This window comes from Oncorhynchus nerka, linkage group LG8, assembly GCF_034236695.1.
Source record: "Oncorhynchus nerka isolate Pitt River linkage group LG8, Oner_Uvic_2.0, whole genome shotgun sequence".
In the NCBI taxonomy this organism is placed as follows: Eukaryota; Metazoa; Chordata; class Actinopteri; order Salmoniformes; family Salmonidae; genus Oncorhynchus; species Oncorhynchus nerka.
In genome coordinates, this window is record NC_088403.1 from 18076181 (window position 1) to 18097312 (window position 21132).

Here is a 21132-nt window from a genome sequence, read left to right on the forward strand (position 1 = left end):
ATTGAAAATGATATACAAAACCATCTAATTTACATAATTATTCACAACCATGAGTCAATACATGTTAGAATCCCCTTTGGCAGCGTTTACAGCTGTGAGACCTTCTGGGTAAGTCTATGAGTTTTGCACATCTGCATTGTACAAAATTTGCCCATTATACTTTTCAAAATGCTTCAAGCGCTGTCAAATTGGTTGTTGATCATTGCTAGCCAACCATTTTCAGGTATTGCCATAGATTTTCAAGACGATTTAAATCAATACTGTAACTAGGCCACTCAGGAACATTCAATATCGTGATGTTAAGCAACTCCAGTGTATATTTGGCCTTGAGTTTCAGGTTACTGTCCTGCTGAAAGGTGGATTTGTCTCCCAGTGTCTTTTAGAAATCAGACTGAACCAGGTCTAGGATTTTGCCTGTGCTTAGCTCTATTCCGTTTTCTCTTTCTATATAAAAAAAACTCCCTTGCCGATGACAAGCATACCCATAACATGATGCAGACACCACCATGCTTGAAAATATGAAGAGGTACTCAGTGATGTGTCGGATTTGCAGCAAATATAACGGACATAAAGTACAGTTATTTGTCACATTTTTTTTGCAGTTTTACTTTAGTGCCTTATTGCAAACAGGATGCATGTTTTTCAATATTTTTATTCTGTACAGGCTTCTTTTCACTCTGTCATTTAGGTTAGTATTTTGGAGGTAACTGTTTTAAAGTCACCATTGGCCTCTGAACAGTTTCCTTCCACTCCGACATCTGAGTTAGGAAGGACGCCTGTATCTTTGTAGTGACTGGGTGTATTAATACACCACCTAAAGTGTAATTAAAAACTTCAATATGTCCCCTTCTTTGCGAGCCATTGGAAAACCTTCCTGGTCTTTGTGGTTGAATCTGTGTTTGAAATTCACTGCTCAGCTGAGTCATTCAAAAATCACGTTAAACACTATTATTGTACACTATTATTGAGTCCATGCAATTTATTATGTGACTTGTTAAGCACATTTTTACATACATGCAAACATAATACATACATGCATGCATACATGAAACTGCCAAACCAACATATTTGCATGGAATGTGTCAGCATCAAAACCTAACAGGTTGTGCAATTGAAAGCCAGCCAGCCCAGAAGGGTTGAGTTATAGTCACGGGGATTTGGCAGGGAGAAGAAATGTATGTTTTGATAATGGAATCAGACCCGGTCGCGCGGGGTTATTGGAAAAAGGGGATTTTGGATGTGGCCCCCTATCTAGTTTCTCCTCCTGATCCTCCCACCACTCTGCATTCAGCCAGGCAGGTGATATTTTCATATGAAATCTATCATACAGGGATATTCTTTTCTTCACGCCTCAGGCATGAAAGATGCAGTGCCTCCATCGTCAAAGTGCCATTTAAAAGAGCGAAGAGGAGAGCGAGGCGCGCCGGAGCACGGATAGTGAGAAATGAAAACAGAAAACAGTAGCGACTAATCTCATTTCCCCAATGAATTTATTGGCTCTTTTGCCTCATTCCCTTCTTTGGGGAAGGAGAAAAAAGCATTCTGATATTTTTTGTTGCTACTGTGTCAGTTGAAGATGTGAGAAAATGGTTCATTCTTTAGTTACCTGGCTGTGATGGATCAAGCCTTTATTTTGCTTTGGGGGAACTCATCTCTGTTTAGTGATTTAAACCATAATACTTGTTATTGTGAAAAGAAACTCCAGTACAGTTACATCCTTGAATACTCCACAAACTAGTTCATGGATCTATTTGACCAACGCTTTGGTACAAATGCCTTTAGCCAATCTGGGTCTATTGCAATATGTAACTATTAGTGGTGGGCACCAATATCATTGGATATCGATATGAGGAAGACATTTGGCGATATCCTTTCATCCTTCTTATTAGCCAACACTATTATGTAAAATAAAGTAATCTCCTTCTCATCTCTCCTCCTCAGACTACCCCCATGGCATCACCATCATCTCACCCTTCGGCTCAGACAAGAAGCAGGTGCTCAACTTCTGTGCTCAGAGCGCCGAGGAGCTGCTCAAGTTTCTAGAAGATCTGAAGGAGTCCATTGCTGAGGTGTCAGAGATGGAACAGATACGCATTGAATGTGAGTACTGTGGATGAGGTGTGTGTGTGTGTGTGTGTGTGTGTGTGTGTGTGTGTGTGTGTGTGTGTGTGTGTGTGTGTGTGTACTCCGTTGCTCCAAACTCAGGTGAAGAGGGAAAGGGGAAAAAAGAAACAGCTCATGCAAAATAATGTATGAATCATCCATCCCTCCATCCGCACAGAGATTCTCTTTCATTTCTCAAAAAGGAGAAAATGGAATCAGGGTGCCGCAGGATTATTTACATAAGTGCTAACAATGGGGAGAGGAAGATGTCAACAGTCTATCTGTCTGTCTACGTGTGCATGTGTCTGTGTCTACATGCATGTGTCTGTGTGTGCATGTCTTTGTATACGTTGATGTCATTACATAACCAAACTGTGTTCATGCTCATATTCCCTCCTAGTACCCATACAAATGACATTATTGTATCTCTAACATCAACGACTACACTGAAGATACAATTATTCATGCTCCCAATACTGAGATCATACACTCTGTTCTGATGCGTTTCTGAAAAACAAGAGTCAGGGAACGGTTGTGTTTCTATTCTGCCTGGGGGACTCGGGACGTGTGTATGTGCGTGTGTGTCTGTGTGTATGTGTTTGCCTGAGTGTGTGTGCATGTCTGCCTGAGTGTGTGTGCATGTCTGCCTGAGTGTGTGTGCATGTGTACATGTTTGTGTTTAATTGTTTATTACTTGGTTATAAGGATCTCCATTATCCTTAGCAGAAGCAGCAACTACTCTTCCTGGGTTCCACAAAAACACTATAAACATGACACTGATTCACTGATAGACAGTAGGACAGTCACACACATTTAAAATACAACCATATACAAGCAACACAACTAAAAGTGTCTCTGTGTGTGTGTCCCCTCACAGTCCCCTCTGTTCCATGAGATGTTGTTTAATCCATTTTTTAAAGGTTATTTTGCTGTTTGCTGAGTAAATGGAGATGGAAGAGTTCTATGTGATCATGTCTCTGTATAATCATGGCTCTGCATTTTGGTTCCAACTACGCAATTCTCTGTCCATATACGCAGGTACGAGATCCGAGTTAAAAGTACGCAGAAATGAATAGGGCCTTATTTTTATTTTGTATGTTTTACATTTGAATAAAAAATAATTCCACTGAGTAAATCTAACATCCCGATTCTCGAGCTGCAACACACAGACATGTAGGGAGTTTGTGTCAACGGACATGGAGATGAATACCTCATTATTCAACGTAGCTACCCGGTGTCATTCTGATATTAATGCCCGCTATGGGAGTACCATACTACGGCCCCTCCTCCTGTTTGTTATGATGCTGAGTTTGCCAACTGTCAGCTGTACGTGAACACATTGACAAATCTATTTTCGACTCTGTGTGCTGTGGAAAGGTAAACACTAATTGTTTCAAGCCAAGAAGATGGACATTCAGTGGTCTCTAAAGTGCCAGCAGTTCACTCGCATTTGCTAGTGAAATAAATTAAATGCAAATACGAAAAATAACTGGTCTCATTTGTGCGAGTGTGATATTTCATTATGCGTCCCATTAGTTGTTTTTTTCCCACGTAACATTACGATAATCACGCAACCTGATAGACTGTAACTATGATCCACGTCACAAAAAGCATTACAAAAGTATAATCCAAAATAAATATAACCATCTTGACATTAAATAGAGTTGGGATTTTAGAAGACTGCGCCATGAAGAATGAATGAGTGTCCGGTATCAGCTATAGAGGCTATAGAGGCCTTCTAAAATGCCTTTGCACTAGATTTGAGGTTTTATCCATTTCCAAAATCTGAAATGATGTATGTGCTGGAACGAAATACCATAGGCACCTTTACAACAGCGGTCAGATTCCCTTGGCGGTAGCCTAGATAAGCTTTGTGTAGACAATTTGCGGTCTGTGTCGATGTGATCATTTGTTTTTGTTTTTATGTTTTCAAAATGATTTATCTTTTAGAGTTGATTAGGACCCGTGTCTAAAAAGCCAATCCTTGTAAACTGGCCCTGTTTGAGAGGTGACAAGCGTTCCTCTACTATAGAGACTAAACTTGGGGTCATGTGCTAAGAAAAACGTTATAGATTATTATCTCTATTCTACACTGTACAGGAAATGGAATAAACATACTGACCATCTGTGCTAATTCCACCATCTGTGCTAATACTTTTATTTTTGTTCTGTAAATACCTTTTCAGAGGAGTGAACTGAACCAGGTGTGATCCATTATGTTTGTCTAAGCACGTGTGCTCATGAAAAACAAGTAAGCATAGGTCCCAAACAAAATAGCAGCTAATTTAACAAATCATTGTTGTTGCAGCCAGTCAGTAAAGCAATGTCAGACGATGAGAGTGAGGAGACTGAAAGAAACAGACAGAGCAGCTTTTTTTAAATCGCGGATAAGACGTTTGTACATTTTGTATCTAAACAAATAACGTGTTATTATTTGTTTATTAACATTTTAAAAAGTCCAAGAATAAAGGCCCTTTGTGTGTTCTTTCTATCTCCATGTTGTTAGTGACGTTTACCATGTGTGTACATGGGATGCTGTCAGGAAGGGAAGTATTCCAACCTTGTATGGACTTGATTTGGTACAATTTTATAATTGCGATCAGACTCACAAACAGAGCGTGCAGGAGCGTGGGGGGACCCCATTTCGGCATGTGCTATGCGCGCCAGTTGAATCTCCAATTTGCAGAGCGTGTCTGGTACTCTAAAAAGTTGGACAGGGTTGGCATGTTTGTGTTTGTCTCCCAGTCTGATTCCTGACAGAGACCCTGGCCAGTGACCTTCTGTTAGTGTTCTCTGGTACAGAGCAGCCAAACACTCTGGACAAAACAAGAACAAAGGAGAGGGCAGCTCTCTTGAAAGCAGCCAGGGAGAAGAGATGTGGAGGAGAGTGGTGTTTGTGCTTGTGTGTGTGTTTTGCGAGTTTGTCTGTTTTCTTTAGGGAAGTCACACATGCATACACACTAGCACAGGATACATGCACATGTGCGCATACACACTAGCACAGGATACATGCGCATACACACTAGCGTGCACACACAATTAACAGATTGCATTTAGTCTCCACAAGATTCCTGTTTTTGGTTTGAAAGTTTTGCTTCACAGCCGCCACTGTTTTGGTTCAGTGTGGAAAGAAAGCACTAGTTGCACCACTGGTGTATCAAATGAAAAGGCATAAAGCTATGATCCCTTATTGATCTCACCTGTTAAATCCACTTCAATCAGTGTAGATGAAGGGGAGGAGACAGGTTAAAGATGAAGGGGAGGAGACAGGTTAAAGATGAAGGGGAGGAGACAGGTTAAAGATGAAGGGGAGAGACAGGTTAAAGATGAAGGGGAGGAGACAGGTTAAAGATGAAGGGGAGGAGACAGGTTAAAGATGAAGGGGAGGAGACAGGTTAAAGATGAAGGGGAGGAGACAGGTTAAAGATGAAGGGGAGGAGACAGGTTAAAGATGAAGGGGAGGAGACAGGTTAAAGATGAAGGGGAGGAGACAGGTTAAAGATGAAGGGGAGGAGACAGGTTAAAGGAGGAGTTTTAAGCTTTGAGGCAACTGAGACATGAATTGTGTATTTGTGCCCTTGAACGGGGTATGGTAGTAGGTACCAGGCACACCGGTGTATGTCATGAACTGCAACCACAGGAGGTTGGTGGCACCTTAATATGGGAGAACAGGCTCATGGTAATGACTGGAGTGGAATGATATCAAATCCATCAAACACATGGTTTCCATGGTTCCCAGGTGTTTGATGCCATTCCGTTCGAGCCGTTACAGTCTCTGTTATGAGCCGTCCTCTCCTCAGCAGCCTCCACTGTCTGCAACGCTGCTGGGTTTTTCACGCTCAACAGTTTCCCGTGTGTATCAAGGACGATCCAGCACCCAAAGGACATCCAGCCCACTTGACACAACTGTAGGAAGCATTGGAGTCAACATGGGCCAGCATCCCTGTGGAACGCTTTCCACACCTTGTAGAGTCCATGCCCTGATGAATTGAGGCTGTTCTGAGGGCAAAATGTTTGGTACACTCAGTGTATGTAGCCTACTCACTATGGTTGTTGTACACACGTTTAATGATAATAATGATGAGTTAATAATATGTTTGTAATATTATTATTATGGGAACATGATCAATGACCAAATTTAAATGCAAAACTCCAGTTTCAGACTTTCAATTCATTATTTGAGGTGTGATTTTCAGGGGGGGAGATTAGTAATCTAGTTATTAAAACACCTTTTCAATATCATTTATTGTGGCAAAACCTAAGAAAAATCGTTGTGTTCTGTTCATAAAAATGGGTTCCTCCTGTTAAGAAACAGTTTTAAAAGCTTTTGCACCCCCATTTTCAGACAAAGTCAAGTGCCAATGCATGAACACACACACACACACACACACACACAATCACTGGCACACACACACACGGTCGACATCTTCCCCTCCTCTACGAAGGCGCCCCATTGTTAGCACTCGTGTAAATAAGCCTGCGGCGGCCTATTCCATGTTTTATTGTTTATTTCTCCTCTTTGAGAAATGAAAGGGAATTCCTGTGTGGATGGAGGGATGGATGATTCATACATTATTTTGGATGAGCTATTTCTTTTTTTTTCATCCCTTTTTTTCCTCCGTTGGACTGGAGATACGCTGGGGGATGTTGCTGTGACTCAAAAGGTCACCTGAGTTTGGAGCAAGGAAGCACACACATTCACAGACACACACACATGCACAGACTCACTCACAAACACACATGAAAAAACAGACACACGCAACACTCCCGACTATTTCTCATGAGGAAAGAGACTTGAAAAAGGACTCAACTATTCTGCACAGTCATCCTACTGGAGTACAGCTGCAGCAGAATTACAGAACCAAGCAGTCAGTGGGGACACAGCAACATTTAGCCGTCGCCAATGGAAATGACAGGCAATCATCATCAACCGCACAGCGGTGCCCCAAATGGCAGCTTATTCCCTAAGCAGTGCACTACTTTTAGACAAGGCCCCATAAGGAATAAGGTGCCATTTGGGACACTGTGTAGAGTTGAGTGACTCTAGGGAGGAGGCAGAGGACTCGCCCCCACTTGTTTTTCTGTTTTGTCTGTCACTGTCTCCGTCTCTACTGCTACTGCTGACTCTCTTTATGTCTGTCTGTCTGTCTGTCTGTCTGTCTGTCTGTCTGTCTGTCTGTCTGTCTGTCTGTCTGTCTGTCTGTTACTCTCTGTCTCTTTATGTCTGTCTGTCACTCTCTGTCTCTTTATGTCTGTCTGTCACTGTCTCCATCTCTGCTGCTGTCACTCTGTCTGGCTCTCTCTATGTCTGTCTGTCTCTTTATGTCTGTCTGTCACTGTCTCCATCTCTGCTGCTGTCACTCTGTCTGGCTCTCTCTATGTCTGTCTGTCTCTTTATGTCTGTCTGTCACTGTCTCCATCTCTGCTGCTGTCACTCTGTCTGGCTCTCTCTATGTCTGTCTGTCTGTTACTCTCCATCTCTGCTGCTGTCACTCTGTCTGGCTCTCTCTATGTCTGTCTGTCTCCCTTGCACATGCTGTTCCCTCTGTCTGTGCCCCTGTCACTCATTCTGTCTCTCTCTTTATCTTCCTCTCTCTATCTCTTCTGCAGTTGTTGTCTATATTCCTCTCTCACTGTCCGTCACTGTTGGTGCTTCTGTCTCTGTCCGTCTCATCCTCTTTCGTCCCCCTCCCTCCCTCTCTCTCTCCCTATCACCACTCTTTCTCTCAGCCTCGCCCCATTTCTCCCTCCCTCTTACTCTCTCCTCTCTTCCTTTCCTTCCAACCCATCCCTCCCCTACACACTCTCTGTTTGTTACACTCTCTGTCCGTCTCTCTCTCTGTCCGTCTCTCTCCCTCTCTCTCTCCCTCCCTCCGTCTGTCTGTCTGTCTGTCTGTCTGTCTGTCTGTCTGTCTGTCTGTCTGTCTGTCTGTCTGTCTGTCTGTCTGTCTGTCTGTCTGTCTGTCTGTCTCTCACTTTCTCACACTCTCTCACACTCTCTCTCACTCTCTCTCACACTCTCTCTCACTCACTCTCTCACTCTCTCACACTCTCTCTCACTCTCTCTCTCTCTCTCACTCTCTCTCACACTCTCTCTCACTCACTCTCTCACTCTCTCACTCTCCCGCTGTGTCTGTCTCTCTCTCCCTCTCTATCTCTCTCTGATGACAGTCTTCTGTCCTGTGTAGGGGAGTTGGAGAAACAGCAGGGCTCGAAGGGAGTGTCAGCTAAGAACAATGGCACTCTGGAGCTACGCAGCAAACAGGGCTCCCCGTCAGGTGTGTGTCTGTGTACACATGTGTTTGTGCACCTAACCTAAGCTAACATGCAATACTGTGAAACATACTACTCTCCAGACACACATGCTCTCATACACACACACACACACATTTGTTTTACTATCCTTGTGGGGACCAAACAATTGTTTCCCATTAAAAATCCTATTTACCGTAAACCTAACCCTTAACCTAACCTAACCTTAACCCCAAACCCCTAAACCTAACCCCTGACCCCTAAGCCTAAAATAGTATTTTTCCTTGTGGGGATCGGTGAAATGTCCCCAAGTGTCCGAAATCTCCTTGTTTAACTATCCTTGTAAGGACATCTGGTCCCCACAAGGACAATAAAACCAAAAACATACACACGCCATTGATTTTGGCCTCATGTTTCCGTCAGCTCTTATGTTGGTGTCATTTTGATTGACAGGCAAGCAGGACCTGGATGAGAACAGTGGACACAATGCAGTGGAGGTAAGTGATCACTGATAGGCCAAGTCTTAATGCAGGTAAGTGTTTATTTGTATCTCTTGTCACTGGAGCAGAGGCCTAGGCACCACAGAATTTAGCCTGACCTAGCATAACGCTAGTGCGTCTGTATGTGAGTGAATGGGTGAGTGGGACTCTATTGAACTAACTATTGACCCTATTGAACTAACTATTGACCCCATAGAACTCCGATCAGACAATAAATCTGCCCCCCATATAGCATGACATATCCATATACAATACCAGTCAAAAGTTTGGACACACCTACTCATTCAAGGGTTTTTCTTTATTTTCTCTATTTTCTACCTTGTAGAATAATAGTGAAGACATCAAAACTATGAAATAACACATATGGAATCACTTAGTAACCAAAAAAGTGTTAAACAAATCAAAACATATTTTAGATTTCAGATTCTTCAAAGTAGCCACCCTTTGCCTTGATGACAGCTTTGTACACTCTTGGCATTCTCTCAACCAGCTTCACCTGGAATGATTTTCCAACATTCTTCCAAGTTCCCACATATGCTGAGCACTTGTTGACTGCATTTCATTCACTCTGCGGTCCTACTCATCCCAAACCATCTCAATTGGGTTGAGGTCAGGTGATTGTGGAGGCCAGGTCATCTGATACAGCACTCCATCACTGTCCTTCTTGGTCAAATAGCCCTTGCACAGCCTGGAGGTGTGTTTTGGGTCATTGTCTTGTTGAATATCAAATGGTAGTCCCACTAAGCGCAAACCAGATGGGATGGCGTATTGCTGCAGAATGCTGTGGTAGCCATGCTGGTTAAGTGTGCCTTGAATTCTAAATAAATCACAGACAGTGTCACCAGCAAAGCACTATCACACCTCCTCCTCCATGCTTCACGGTGGGAACCACTCATGCAGAGATCATCCGTTCATCTACTCTGCGTCTCACAAAGACATGGCGGTTGGAACCAAAAGTCTCAAATTTGGACTCATCAGACCAAAGGACAGGTTTCCTCCGGTCTAATGTCCATTGCTTGTGTCTCTTGGCCCAAGCAAGTCTCTTCTTCTTATTGGTGTCCTTTAGTAGTGGTTTCTTTGCAGCAATTCGACCATGAAGGACTGATTCACGCAGTCTCCTCTGAACAGTTGATGTTGAGATATGTCTGTTACTTATCCTCTGCAGCAGAGGTAACTCTGGGTCTTCCTTTCCTGTGGCGGTCCTCATGAAAGCCAGTTTCATGATAGCGCTTGATGGTTTTTGCGACTGCACTTGAAGAAACTTTAAAAGTTCATCATGTCTTAAAGTAATGATGAACTGTCATTTCTCTTTGCTTATTTGAGCTGTTCTTGCCTTAATATGGATTTTTTTTTTATCAAATAGGGCCATCTTCTGTGTACCCCCCTACCTTGTCACAACACAACTGATTGGCTCAAACGCATTAAGAAGCAAAGAAATTCCACAAATGAACTTTTGACAAGGCACACCTGTTATTTGATATGCATTCCAGGTGACTACCTCAGGAAGCTGGTTGTGAGAATGAAAAGAGTGTGCAAAACTGTCAAGGCAAAGGGTGGCTAGTAAGAATCTCAAATATAAAATATATTTAAAATGTTCTAACAATTTTGGTTACTATATCATTCCATATGTGTTATTTCATAGTTTTGATGTCTTCACTATTATTCTACAATGTAGAAAATAGTAAAAAATAAATTTAAAAAAACCTTGAATGAGTAGGTGTGTCCAAACTTTTGACTGGTACTGTAAATGTCCTTAGTAATTGTTCTAGGTAGGTAGTTAATAGTAGTAGGTAGAAACATAGGAAGTGGTTACTGCATTATATACAGTTGAAGTCGGAAGTTTACATACACCTTAGCCAAGTACATTTAAACTCAGTTTTTCACAATTCCTGACATTTAATCAGAGTAAAAAGTCCCTGTCTTTGGTCAGTTAGGATCACCACTTTATTTTAAGAATGTGAAATGTCAAAATAATAGTAGAGAAAATGATTTAGTTCAGCTTCTTTCATCACATTCCCAGTGGGTCAGAAGTTTACATACACTCAATTAGTATTTGGTAGCATTGCCTTTATATTGTTTAACTTGGGTCAAACATTTCAGGTAGCCATCCACAAGCATCCCACAATAAATTGGGTGAATTTTGGCCCATTCCTCCTGATAGAGCTGGTGTAACGGAGTCAGGTTTGTAGGCCTGCTTGCTCGCCCACGCTTTTTCAATCCTGCCCACAAATTTTCTATAGGATTGAGGTTAGGGCTTTGTGATGGCCACTCCAATACCTTGACTTTGTTGTCCTTAAACCATTTTGCCACAACTTTGGAAGTTTGCCACAACTTTGGAAGTATGCTTGGGTTCATTGTCCATTTGGAAGACCCATTTACGACCAAGTTCGAACTTCCTGACGTCTTGAGATGTTGCTTCAATATATCCACATAATTTTCCTCCCTCATGACGCCATCTATTTTGTGAAGTGCACCAATACCTCCTGCAGCAAAGTATCCCCACAACATGATGCTGCCACCCCGTGCTTCACGGTTGGGATGGTGTTCTTCGGCTTGCAAGCCTCCCCTTTTTCGTCCAAACATAACGATGGTCATTATGGCCAAACAGTTCTGTTTTTGTTTCATCAGACCAGAGGACATTTCTCCAAAAAGTACAATATTTGTCCCCATGTGCAGTTGCAAACCGTAGTCTGGCTTTTTTTATGGCGGTTTTGAAGCAGTGGCTTCTTCCTTGCTGAGCGGCCTTTCAGGTTATGTCGAAATAGGACTCGTTTTACTGTGGATATAGATACTTTTGGGCCCGTTTCCTCCAGCATCTTCACAAAGTCCTTTGCTGTTGTTCTGGGATTGAGTTGCACTTTTCGCACCAAAGTACGTTCATCTCAAGGAGACCAAACGTGTCTCCTTCCTGAGCGGTATGATGGCTGCGTGGTCCCATGGTGTTTATACTTGCCTACTATTGTTTGTACAGATGAACGTGGTTTGAATTGCTCCCAAGGATGTCTTGGCGGATTTCTTTTGATTTTCCCATGATGTCAAGCCAGGAGGCACTGAGTTTGAAGGTAAGCCTTGAAATTCATCCACAGGTACACCTCAAATAGGCTCATTGACATAATTTGAGTCAATCAGCTTCTTAAGCCATGACATCATTTTCTGGAATTTTCCAAGCTGTTTAAAGGCACAGTCAACTTAGTGAATGTAAACTTCTGACCATTTGGAAGTGAAATAATCTGTCTGTAAACAATTATTGGAAACATTACTTGTGTCATGCACAAAGTAGATGTGCTAACCGACTTGCCAAAACTATAGTTTGTTAACAAGAAATTTGTGGAGTGGTTGAAAAACCAGTTTTAATGACCCCAACCTAAGTCTATGTAAACTTCCGACTTCAACTGTATAGCCTGGGCCAGAGGTTTGGAGGTGGCCCTTTGGGCTTTCAGGTGAGTGAGAGAATGAGTGAATAGAAATGGTAAATTACCATAATTCTAGAGGGTGTTTCAACTTTTATTCAGTTGACATAACCTACCACAATACTGCTGTGTGTGTATGTTTCTGTGAGAAAACGTAGCATTCCACATTCCACATGATCAGCAGAACTACAGTACCCAAAGGCTTTGCAATTACCACTCTGGAGGTGCTACATGACCTTTTGTATCCCTCCGCCAGAGGACTGGTGCACAGAGGCAAACACACCCGGTCAATGTGACATTCAGGGCCTGTTTAACAAGAGGCAGTGTGCTCGGCTCCATTGGAACAAGGCTTTATTTGTTCTAACAGTCAACAGGCCTACTGCGGTATCGTTTAAATTGATCATCTTTGAGGTACATTATACATACAGTATCTGCTGGGTTAAAGGACTGGGTTAAATGACTGGGTTAAATGACTGGGTTTAAAGGACTGGGTTAAAGGACTGGGTTAAATGACTGGGTTAAAGGACTGGGTTAAATGACTGGGTTAAAGGACTGGGTTAAAGGACTGGGTTAAATGACTGGGTTAAAGGACTGGGGTTAAAGGACTGGGTTAAATGACTGGGTTAAAGGACTGGGTTAAAGGACTGGGTTAAAGGACTGGGTTAAAGGACTGGGTTAAAGGACTGGGTTAAATGACTGGGTTAAATGACTGGGTTAAAGGACTGGGTTAAAGGACTGGGTTAAAGGACTGGGTTAAAGGACTGGGTTAAAGGACTGGGTTATAGGACTGAGTTAAAGGACTGGGTTAAAGGACTGGGTTAAAGGACTGGGTTAAATGACTGGGTTAAATGACTGGGTTAAATGACTGGGTTAAAGGACTGGGTTAAAGGACTGGGTTAAATGACTGGGTTATAGGACTGGGTTAAAGGACTGGATAGAGTACGTGTCGGTCTTAGAGATCGGGGGGCTCCATTTGCCCTTGACCACCCTGCCCTGCCATGGGTCTATTCTGTCTGGATAAAGTGTAGCATGTATGGAGGAAGGTTTTTCATTGATTAATTATGTGCCATTAATGATATCTGAAGTTACAGTCATTAATCACATAACAGGTCAATTCATGTTGTAGCCATGATCTACTGTATATACAGCCTGTAAGACTCCTTTGAGCTTGCTCAAAAGGAAGCTGAATATGTGTGACAGAGGGAGAGATGGATAGAGAAGGTGAAAGAGAAAGGGCGGGAGGGAGGGAGGAGGGAGAGAAATCAAAGGCAGAGCGTGACTCATTGTTCGTTAAGGACGATGATAAAAGATCAAACTAAATCTAGTTTATTACATTATGAATAGATGTACATCAAAAGCCCCGATGGAAATGGCATCCATGTCATCCATCTAGCTTAAGGGCAATACGGAACCCAAAACCACATGAAAAATCAATATGGACCTGCCAATAGTCATTCTTGTCACAGTTCCATTACCAAGCTTGCATAATAATCTAAAGCAGGGCTCCCCAACTGGTGGCCTGTGGGCCGAGGTTGGCACGTGGGTGGTTTTATTTGGCCCACCAAGTTTACTGAGCAAAACATTTTCATTGTTGGACATAAAAGACTAACATAACAACAGACACCAGGAAATCAACTCCAAGTCATTTTAATTTGGGAAATCTGTTCCCAAATATTCCCACCGGGGCCTAAAAATGTATTTTTGGTCCACCAGCCACTGTGTCAAGTAGATGAAAAAATCTGTCTCACTTTACTGACCTGCACCTGCGCCTCCAAAAATGAATATATCACCGCTTCACTCACAGTGTGCAAAGCTGTTGCTGCGCAAGGTGGGATGTAGGATTCTTATTTCTTTGTGCGATTAGCAGCTATGAAACAAAGCAGCAGAAATACTTTGAAAACAACTACATCAGCATTTCTTTGCTACAAATCGCACATTATGTTCATACTTGACCTTTGACTCTATTTTTATTCACAAATGCGAACATAATGCTCCACTGTAGAGCCCTGCAAATTGCCCACCCACCAACGTGGCTGGTGAAACAGACATTCTTATCCGACTATACCTAAATCTACCTGCATTTGGCAGGTGGCTGGTGTTCATTTTATGCCCTGATTCCCAAGCATAATAGAGAGACATGATCGTACTGTATATAAATGTAAGCGAGGTTTGAAATTATTATGTTCTAATTATCTTCCGACCACCTGACCATCCATTCGATAAATAATGGTCCCACAGTTGAATCTAGTTGATGATCCCTGGTCTAAGGCCTAGCCTACCATCTTAAGAGTCGCCCCTATCAAAAACTGGAGTTTCCTTTTGGCCTTTGGAAAGTATTCAGACCCTTTGACTTTTTCCACCTTTTGTTAGGTTACAGTCTTATTCTAAAATGTATTAAATGTTGTTTTTTTTCTCCTCAATCTAAACAAAATAGCCCATAATGAAAAAGCAAAACCTGTTTTTTAGAAATGTTTGCTAATTTATCAAAATTAAAAAATGAACTGAAATATCACATTTACATTGTGAAATTATTCAGACCCTTTACTCTTCTTGGGTATGGCACTATAAGCTTGGCATACCTGTATTTGGGGAGTTTCTCCAATTCTTCTTTGCAGATCCTCTCAAGCTCTGTCAGGTTGGATGGGGAGTGTTGCTGCACAGCTATCTTCAGGTCTCTCCAGAGATGTTCGATCAGGTTTAAGTCTGGGCTCTGGCTGCACTCAAGGACATGCAGAGACTTGTCCCGAAGCCACTCTTGCGTTGTCTTGGCTGTCTGCTTTGGGTTGTTGTCCTGTTGGAAGGCGAACCTTTGCCACAGTCTGAGATCCTGAGAGCTCTGGAGAAGGTTTTCATCAAGGATCTCTCTGTACTTTGCTCTGTTTATCTTTGCCTCGATCCTGACTAGTCTCCCATTCCCTGCCGCTGAAAAACATCCCCACAGCATGATTCTGCCACCACCATGCTTCACCGTAGGGATAGTGCCAGGTTTGCTCCAGACGTGACGCTTGGCATTCAGTCCAAAGAGTTCAATCTTGGTTTCCTCAGACCAGAGAATCTTGTTTCTCATGGTCTGAGAGTCTTTTGGTGCCTTTTGGCGAACTCCAAGCGGGCTGTCATGTGCCTTTTACTGAGGAGTGGCTTCCATCTAGCCACTCTACCATAAAGGCCTGATTGGTGGAGTGTTGCAGAGATGGTTGTCCTTCTGGAAGGTTCTCCCATTTCCACAAAGGAATTTGTGAGCTCTGTGAGAGTGACCATCGGGTTTTTGGTCACCTCCCTGACCAGAGGTGTGCTGCAGACATGGTTGTCCTTCTGGAATGTTCTCCCATTTCCACAAAGGAATTCTAGAGCTCTGTCAGAGTGATCGTGTTTTTGGTCATCTCCCTGACCAAGGCCTTTCTCCCCCGATTGCTTATTTTAGCAGGTCGGTCAGCTCTAGGAAGAGTCTTGGTGGTTCCAAACTTCTTCAATTTAAGAATATCAAATCAAATCAAATTTTATTTGTCACATACACATGGTTAGCAGATGTTAATGCGAGTGTAGCGAAATGCTTGTGCTTCTAGTTCCGACAATGCAGTAATAACCAACAAGTAATCTAACTAACAATTCCAAAACTACTGTCTTATACACACAAGTGTAAGGGGATAAAGAATATGTACATAAAGATATATGAATGAGTGATGGTACAGAGCGGCATAGGCAAGATACAGTAGATGGTATCGAGTACAGTATATACATATGAGATGAGTATATGAGATGAATAATGGAGGCCACAGTGTTTTTGGGGACCTTCAATTTTGCAGAAATGTTTTGGTACCCCTCCCCAGATCTGTGCCTCAACACAATCCTGTCTCGGAGCTCTACAGACAATTCCTTCGACCTCATGGCTTGGTTTTTGCTCAGACATTTACTGTCAACTGTGGGACCTTAGAATTTACCACAGGTGTAGTCCAATCAAGTTGTAGAAACATCTCAAGGATGATCAATGGAAACAGGATGCACCTGAGCTCAATTTCGAGTCTCACAGCAGAGGGTCTGAATACTTATGTAAATAAGGTATTTCTGTTTTTAAGGTTTTATACATTTTCAAAAAAATAGCAAAAACCTGTTTTCGCTTTGTCATTATGGGGTATTATGTGTAGATTGCTGAGGAGTTTAAAAAAAATGTAATCCATTTTAGAATAAGGTTGTAATGTAATAAATGTGGAAAAGTCAAGGGGTCTGAATACTTTCCGAAGGTACTGTAAGTGTTTAATCATTTCCATAATGAAAGGGAACATATTCCTCCATGACAAGCACTTCCTGGTGGATATTACACATGCCTGCATACATAATGAGGCTGATTTAGATCTCATTTACATACGAGCTACACCGCAAATGTGTTCAGCGGCTGATTAGCAGACTCCACTGAGAATCCACCTACAAGTGCTCTGTAATGAAACGCAGCTCATTCTGGATGTTTAGACAACTAGACATTTCCCAACATATCTCTTCGTTCCAAGACCCATATGTTTGGGGAGATGAGGGGAACTGTGGAAGGTACCCAAGCTGCATGAGTACTGCTGGGGAGGAGTCATACAGTTGATTAGCCAAGTAGTGGCCTTTCACCCTGCAAGCAAAGCAGTGCTCGCTTTGAGACTGAATTGAATTATAGTGTTTATTGTGAATTAAGACGTCCATTTGTTGTGAAACATGCACAAACGTGTTATGTCACCGAAGCCTTGAACATACTTGCTCTTGTAGCTTTTAAGGACATTTTCAAAACATGGGAATAGGGCTAAATAGGAATCGAAGACAAAGTAATTCTCCCTGCAACATCAAACTATGTAGGATGTACACAACCCCCAGTGAGAATGCTTTAGTTTTTAACCGGAAAAGTTTCACAGGTAGGAAAAGAAAGAGTTTCTTAGGAAACTTCATGGGAGGTCATGTTTAAGTAGGATGTCAAAACCCTCCTTGATCTTTGAAGGTATGACCAGGCCTGCTGAACAGAGCAGGCTTGGTGAGTGACCAGGCCTGCTAAAATGTGTTGTAAAATGATGAGGCATGCATTCTGATGAGTGTTGCCTGTGGTGTCTGTGGATGTCTCGTCCCCCTGTTGGTTTCACCTTCGTCTCCAGTTCTAATCCCCCCCCCCTTCTATGTTCAATGGCCGTCTAAAAGCACCCCTCCCTCTCTCCTTCGCCCCCAGTGTTCAGTGACCCTTAGTGCTGCACAGTGGTTTGAGAGGGAGGCACGGGGGCCCTCTGACTCCTTTAGAACCACCAGGCTCCCCCAAAAGAAACAACTGACCCACATCTCTCCTCTCAACCGACACCCCCCCTCTATCCACAGCCTCCCCCCACCTGTCCCACCTCTACACCAATGCTTCCAGCACCCAGTCTGAACTGGTCCCCCCAGCACCAGGGGGCGCACGTTCGCCCTCCAACCCTCCCCCTCTCTTCCCCACCCCCCACCCCACGCATGCCAGTTGTGATGTGGTGTCACCCAAAAAAAGAGAAGAGGGCTGAGGGAGCACTAGAAGGAGGCCAGTCTTATAACATTTGATGCTGTCTCTGGCTGTTTTCTAAACTAGGTGTCAATTCACAACAGGCTTCATACGTACCAGCTCAGCAGCAGCGGGAGCTTGCCCCGGAGCCCCGAGAGTGTTGGAGCCCTTCTTAACCACCGGGGGGAGCTCTTGCAGCAGCCACAGCTTCAGTCAGCCGCTGGCACCCCCCTCCACCACCTGCAGCAGCTCCAGCCAATCAGCATGGGCGACCTTCGGCCCGACACGCTCATCCAGTGCCAGCAGATTGTCAAGGTGATCGTCCTGGACAACAGCGGCCATGGCCGCGTGGAGGCCTTCCTCAGCCACACCCCCACCCACGCCCATCATCATCACCATGCCCACCACCACCAGGTCATCCGGTCGGCCACCTCCACTCCTGTGAGGTCACCAGAGAGCAAGGACGGTCACCAGCCCCCCTTACCCCCTCCTCCTCCCCCTACAACCACCCCCACCAGTACATCCCCCGGCGGACCCCGCCTCAGCCTCCAGAGGACCCCAAGTGGCTCTCGAAGCCTGCTGTAAATAAGAGACCAATGAACCAATGACCCCCCCCTCACCCACCTGACCTCACTCCCAACCTCAGCCCAACCCCACCCACCTGACCTCACCCCAACCTCACACCTCACTCCCAACCTCAGCCCAACCCCACCCACCCCGCCCACGTCACTAACAGAACATATGTACATGCTATACATACAGAGACAGAGCTATAAAAAGATAACACATCTATATGCATATATTTAAGGAAATAACGACAAAAGATGAATCGAGGTAAAGATTTAAAAAGAGGTGTGGAGTAACGAGAATAATCCAAGTGGAAAAGAAGACGAATTTGACTTGATTCCATGTGTATTTTGAAATATTATGTAGTTTTAACAAATTTCTATAACAGTTTTGTCAGTTTTAACTCTTTAAATATAGATAATATCATTGATTTCTTTAGTTTTCTGGATGGATTTTTAGTAGTTAACAAGGAAGGACGTAGTACAAAATCCAGCACCAACCAACTAGATTCAGATGGATTCCACAGACTATGTGAATGTCTTGGAGATTCCCTCCAAGATTGAACTTAATCTAAGAACGACTTTTGTTCACTTTTACCATTCATATCCTAACCTCATCTCTACTATGTGTGTGTGCATTTGATTGACAATGACTGAACAATGTGTGTGCCAAAATGACGGAAGTCTCCACCAAACGGACTACTTTGTACTCGGCTAGAAGAACTCAGAATCTCCTCCACTCTCACCTCGAGGAGTACCCTACATGTAAAAATAATTACAGCTAGCGATATTTCAGTGCAACCTGTCTCCTTGTTTGCAATGTGGTGGATTTATTCATTGAAATGGGAGACTGCTGTCTCTCTTTCTCCCTCTCTCTCTCTCTCTCTCTCTCTCTCTCTCTCTCTCTCTCTCTCTCTCTCTCTCTCTCTCTCGCTCTCTCACTCTCTCTCTGTCTCTCGCTCTCTCTGTCTCTCTCTCGTCTCTCTGTCTCTCTCTCTCTCTCTCTGTCTCTCGCTCTCTCTGTCTCTCTCTCGTCTCTCTGTCTCTCTCTCTCTCTCTCTGTCTCTCTCTCTCTGTCTCTCTCTCTCTCTCTCTCTCTCTCTCTCTCTGTCTCTCTCTCGTCTCTCTGTCTCTCTCTCTCTGTCTCTCTCTCTGTCTCTCTGTCTCTCTCTCTGTCTCTCTCTCTCTCTCTCTGTCTCTCGTCTCTCTCTCTGTCTCTCTCTCGTCTCTCTGTCTCTCTCTCTGTCTCTCTGTCTCTCTCTCTGTCTCTCTCTGTCTCTCTCTCTCTCTCTGTCTCTCTCTCGTCTCTCTGTCTCTCTCTCTGTCTCTCTCTCTCTGTCTCTCTCTGTCTCTCTCTCTCTCTCTCTCTCTCTCTCTCTCTCTCTCTCTCTCTCTCGTCTCTCTGTCTCTCTCTCGTCTCTCTCTCGTCTCTCTGTCTCTCTCTCGTCTCTCTCTCACTCTCTCTCTGTCTCTCTCTGTCTCTCTCTCGTCTCTCTCTCACTCTCTCTCTGTCTCTCTCGTCTCTCTGTCTCTCTCTCTGTGTGATCTGAGGAGGTGTGTTATTTGTCACTCTCTGTGGTGTTGTTTTTCTTTCTTTTCTATTATCAGGAAACACACTTCCACTGTCATCCTCCACAGATCCCCCGTCCAGTTACTGTAGCTAAGGATGATGGCATATGAAGGCAAGGCAACCAATCAGAAGGCTTACTGCCAAACCAAAAGCCAATAACAGGAAATAAGGAAATAAGCTCTTTATTTGCTGTCATCATTGTTATATTCAGCTCAGGAATTCTTGACGTAAATGTTCTGGAATGGTTTAGATTGCACATTTATTGTGTGCATGTGCTGTTATGCTGAGAGCATAACTAGGACCAGGAATAACTTCAGGCCCTAATCACAGCCAATAAGACTGGTAATTCCCACCATTCGCCCTTTGCCAGTCTGCAGATCTGTCTGCCAATACAATCCAACCAAAATGATTTCCCAGTGTATTTTGGAGTGCAACACACTCAATATGTTAAACATATGCACTGGACAAACATGACACTTGTAATTTCTCAATGCTGCTTCTTCTGTGTATCAAGATAGCCTTTTTATTTTTTAAAAGCTTAGTACTCCAATATTCACATCATTCATAACAGCACTCAAATGTTTTGTCTGTTATTTGCTCATCTGTATTGAAGAGGACAAGAATAATCTTAATCTCTCGCTTTTCGCTCAGCTTAGTTTGTTAAATATCAAATTGGGTTGTCGGAGAGGACAACCGAGTTATCTCCATCCATGTAAATGCTAAGGTCAACAAAATGTCATTTATCTGAAATAGTTCATCGACTGCTCTGGTCTGAATGTGCCCATGTTTAAAACATGAGCTACATCAGGTGGTTTGGAATATATATTCGACTGGCCCTCCTGGCCTCCTCTCATTCAGCCCTGCCGCTAGTTCAGATAATTACCAACCTGCTGTGTGGAGGTCTCCAACTCATCTCCAATCTCAGTCTACTTCATCTGTGAGGAGCGAGCCTCTGGAAAAACAATCTATTGCACCACGCTGCTGTGGGGGCTGAGAGGTTGACAGTGGTGTGTGTGTGTGTGTGTGATATGTATCCCATATCTCCTGTGTGTGTGTGTGTGGAGATTGCCCACCGCAGCATCGTGACTCCCGCTCACCAAGAGGAGATCTCACACGAATCTCTTCAGCGGAGATCCTTCCCCTTTTTAATGTGTCAGTTTCAATAGACACAAGGCTCTGCTATATTAACTGCTGAAGGGTGTTTAAAACAGGGTTACATATTTCAAATACTTCACTGTGTCAG

General features: G+C 43.4%; 1 protein-coding gene across 1 annotated transcript in view; it reads left to right on the forward strand.

Annotated features, from left to right (window-relative positions):
• LOC115126721 (IQ motif and SEC7 domain-containing protein 3-like) overlaps positions 1 to 18386 on the forward strand; it is a 193747-nt gene extending 175361 nt beyond the window's left edge. Inside the window, 4 exon segments of the mRNA XM_065021490.1 lie at positions 1942 to 2100; positions 8292 to 8381; positions 8809 to 8852; positions 17841 to 18386. Coding sequence (XP_064877562.1) covers positions 1942 to 2100; positions 8292 to 8381; positions 8809 to 8852; positions 17841 to 18338 — 791 coding nt within the window. The 3' untranslated portion in view covers positions 18339 to 18386.
• The last annotated feature ends 2746 nt before the right edge of the window (positions 18387 to 21132 follow it).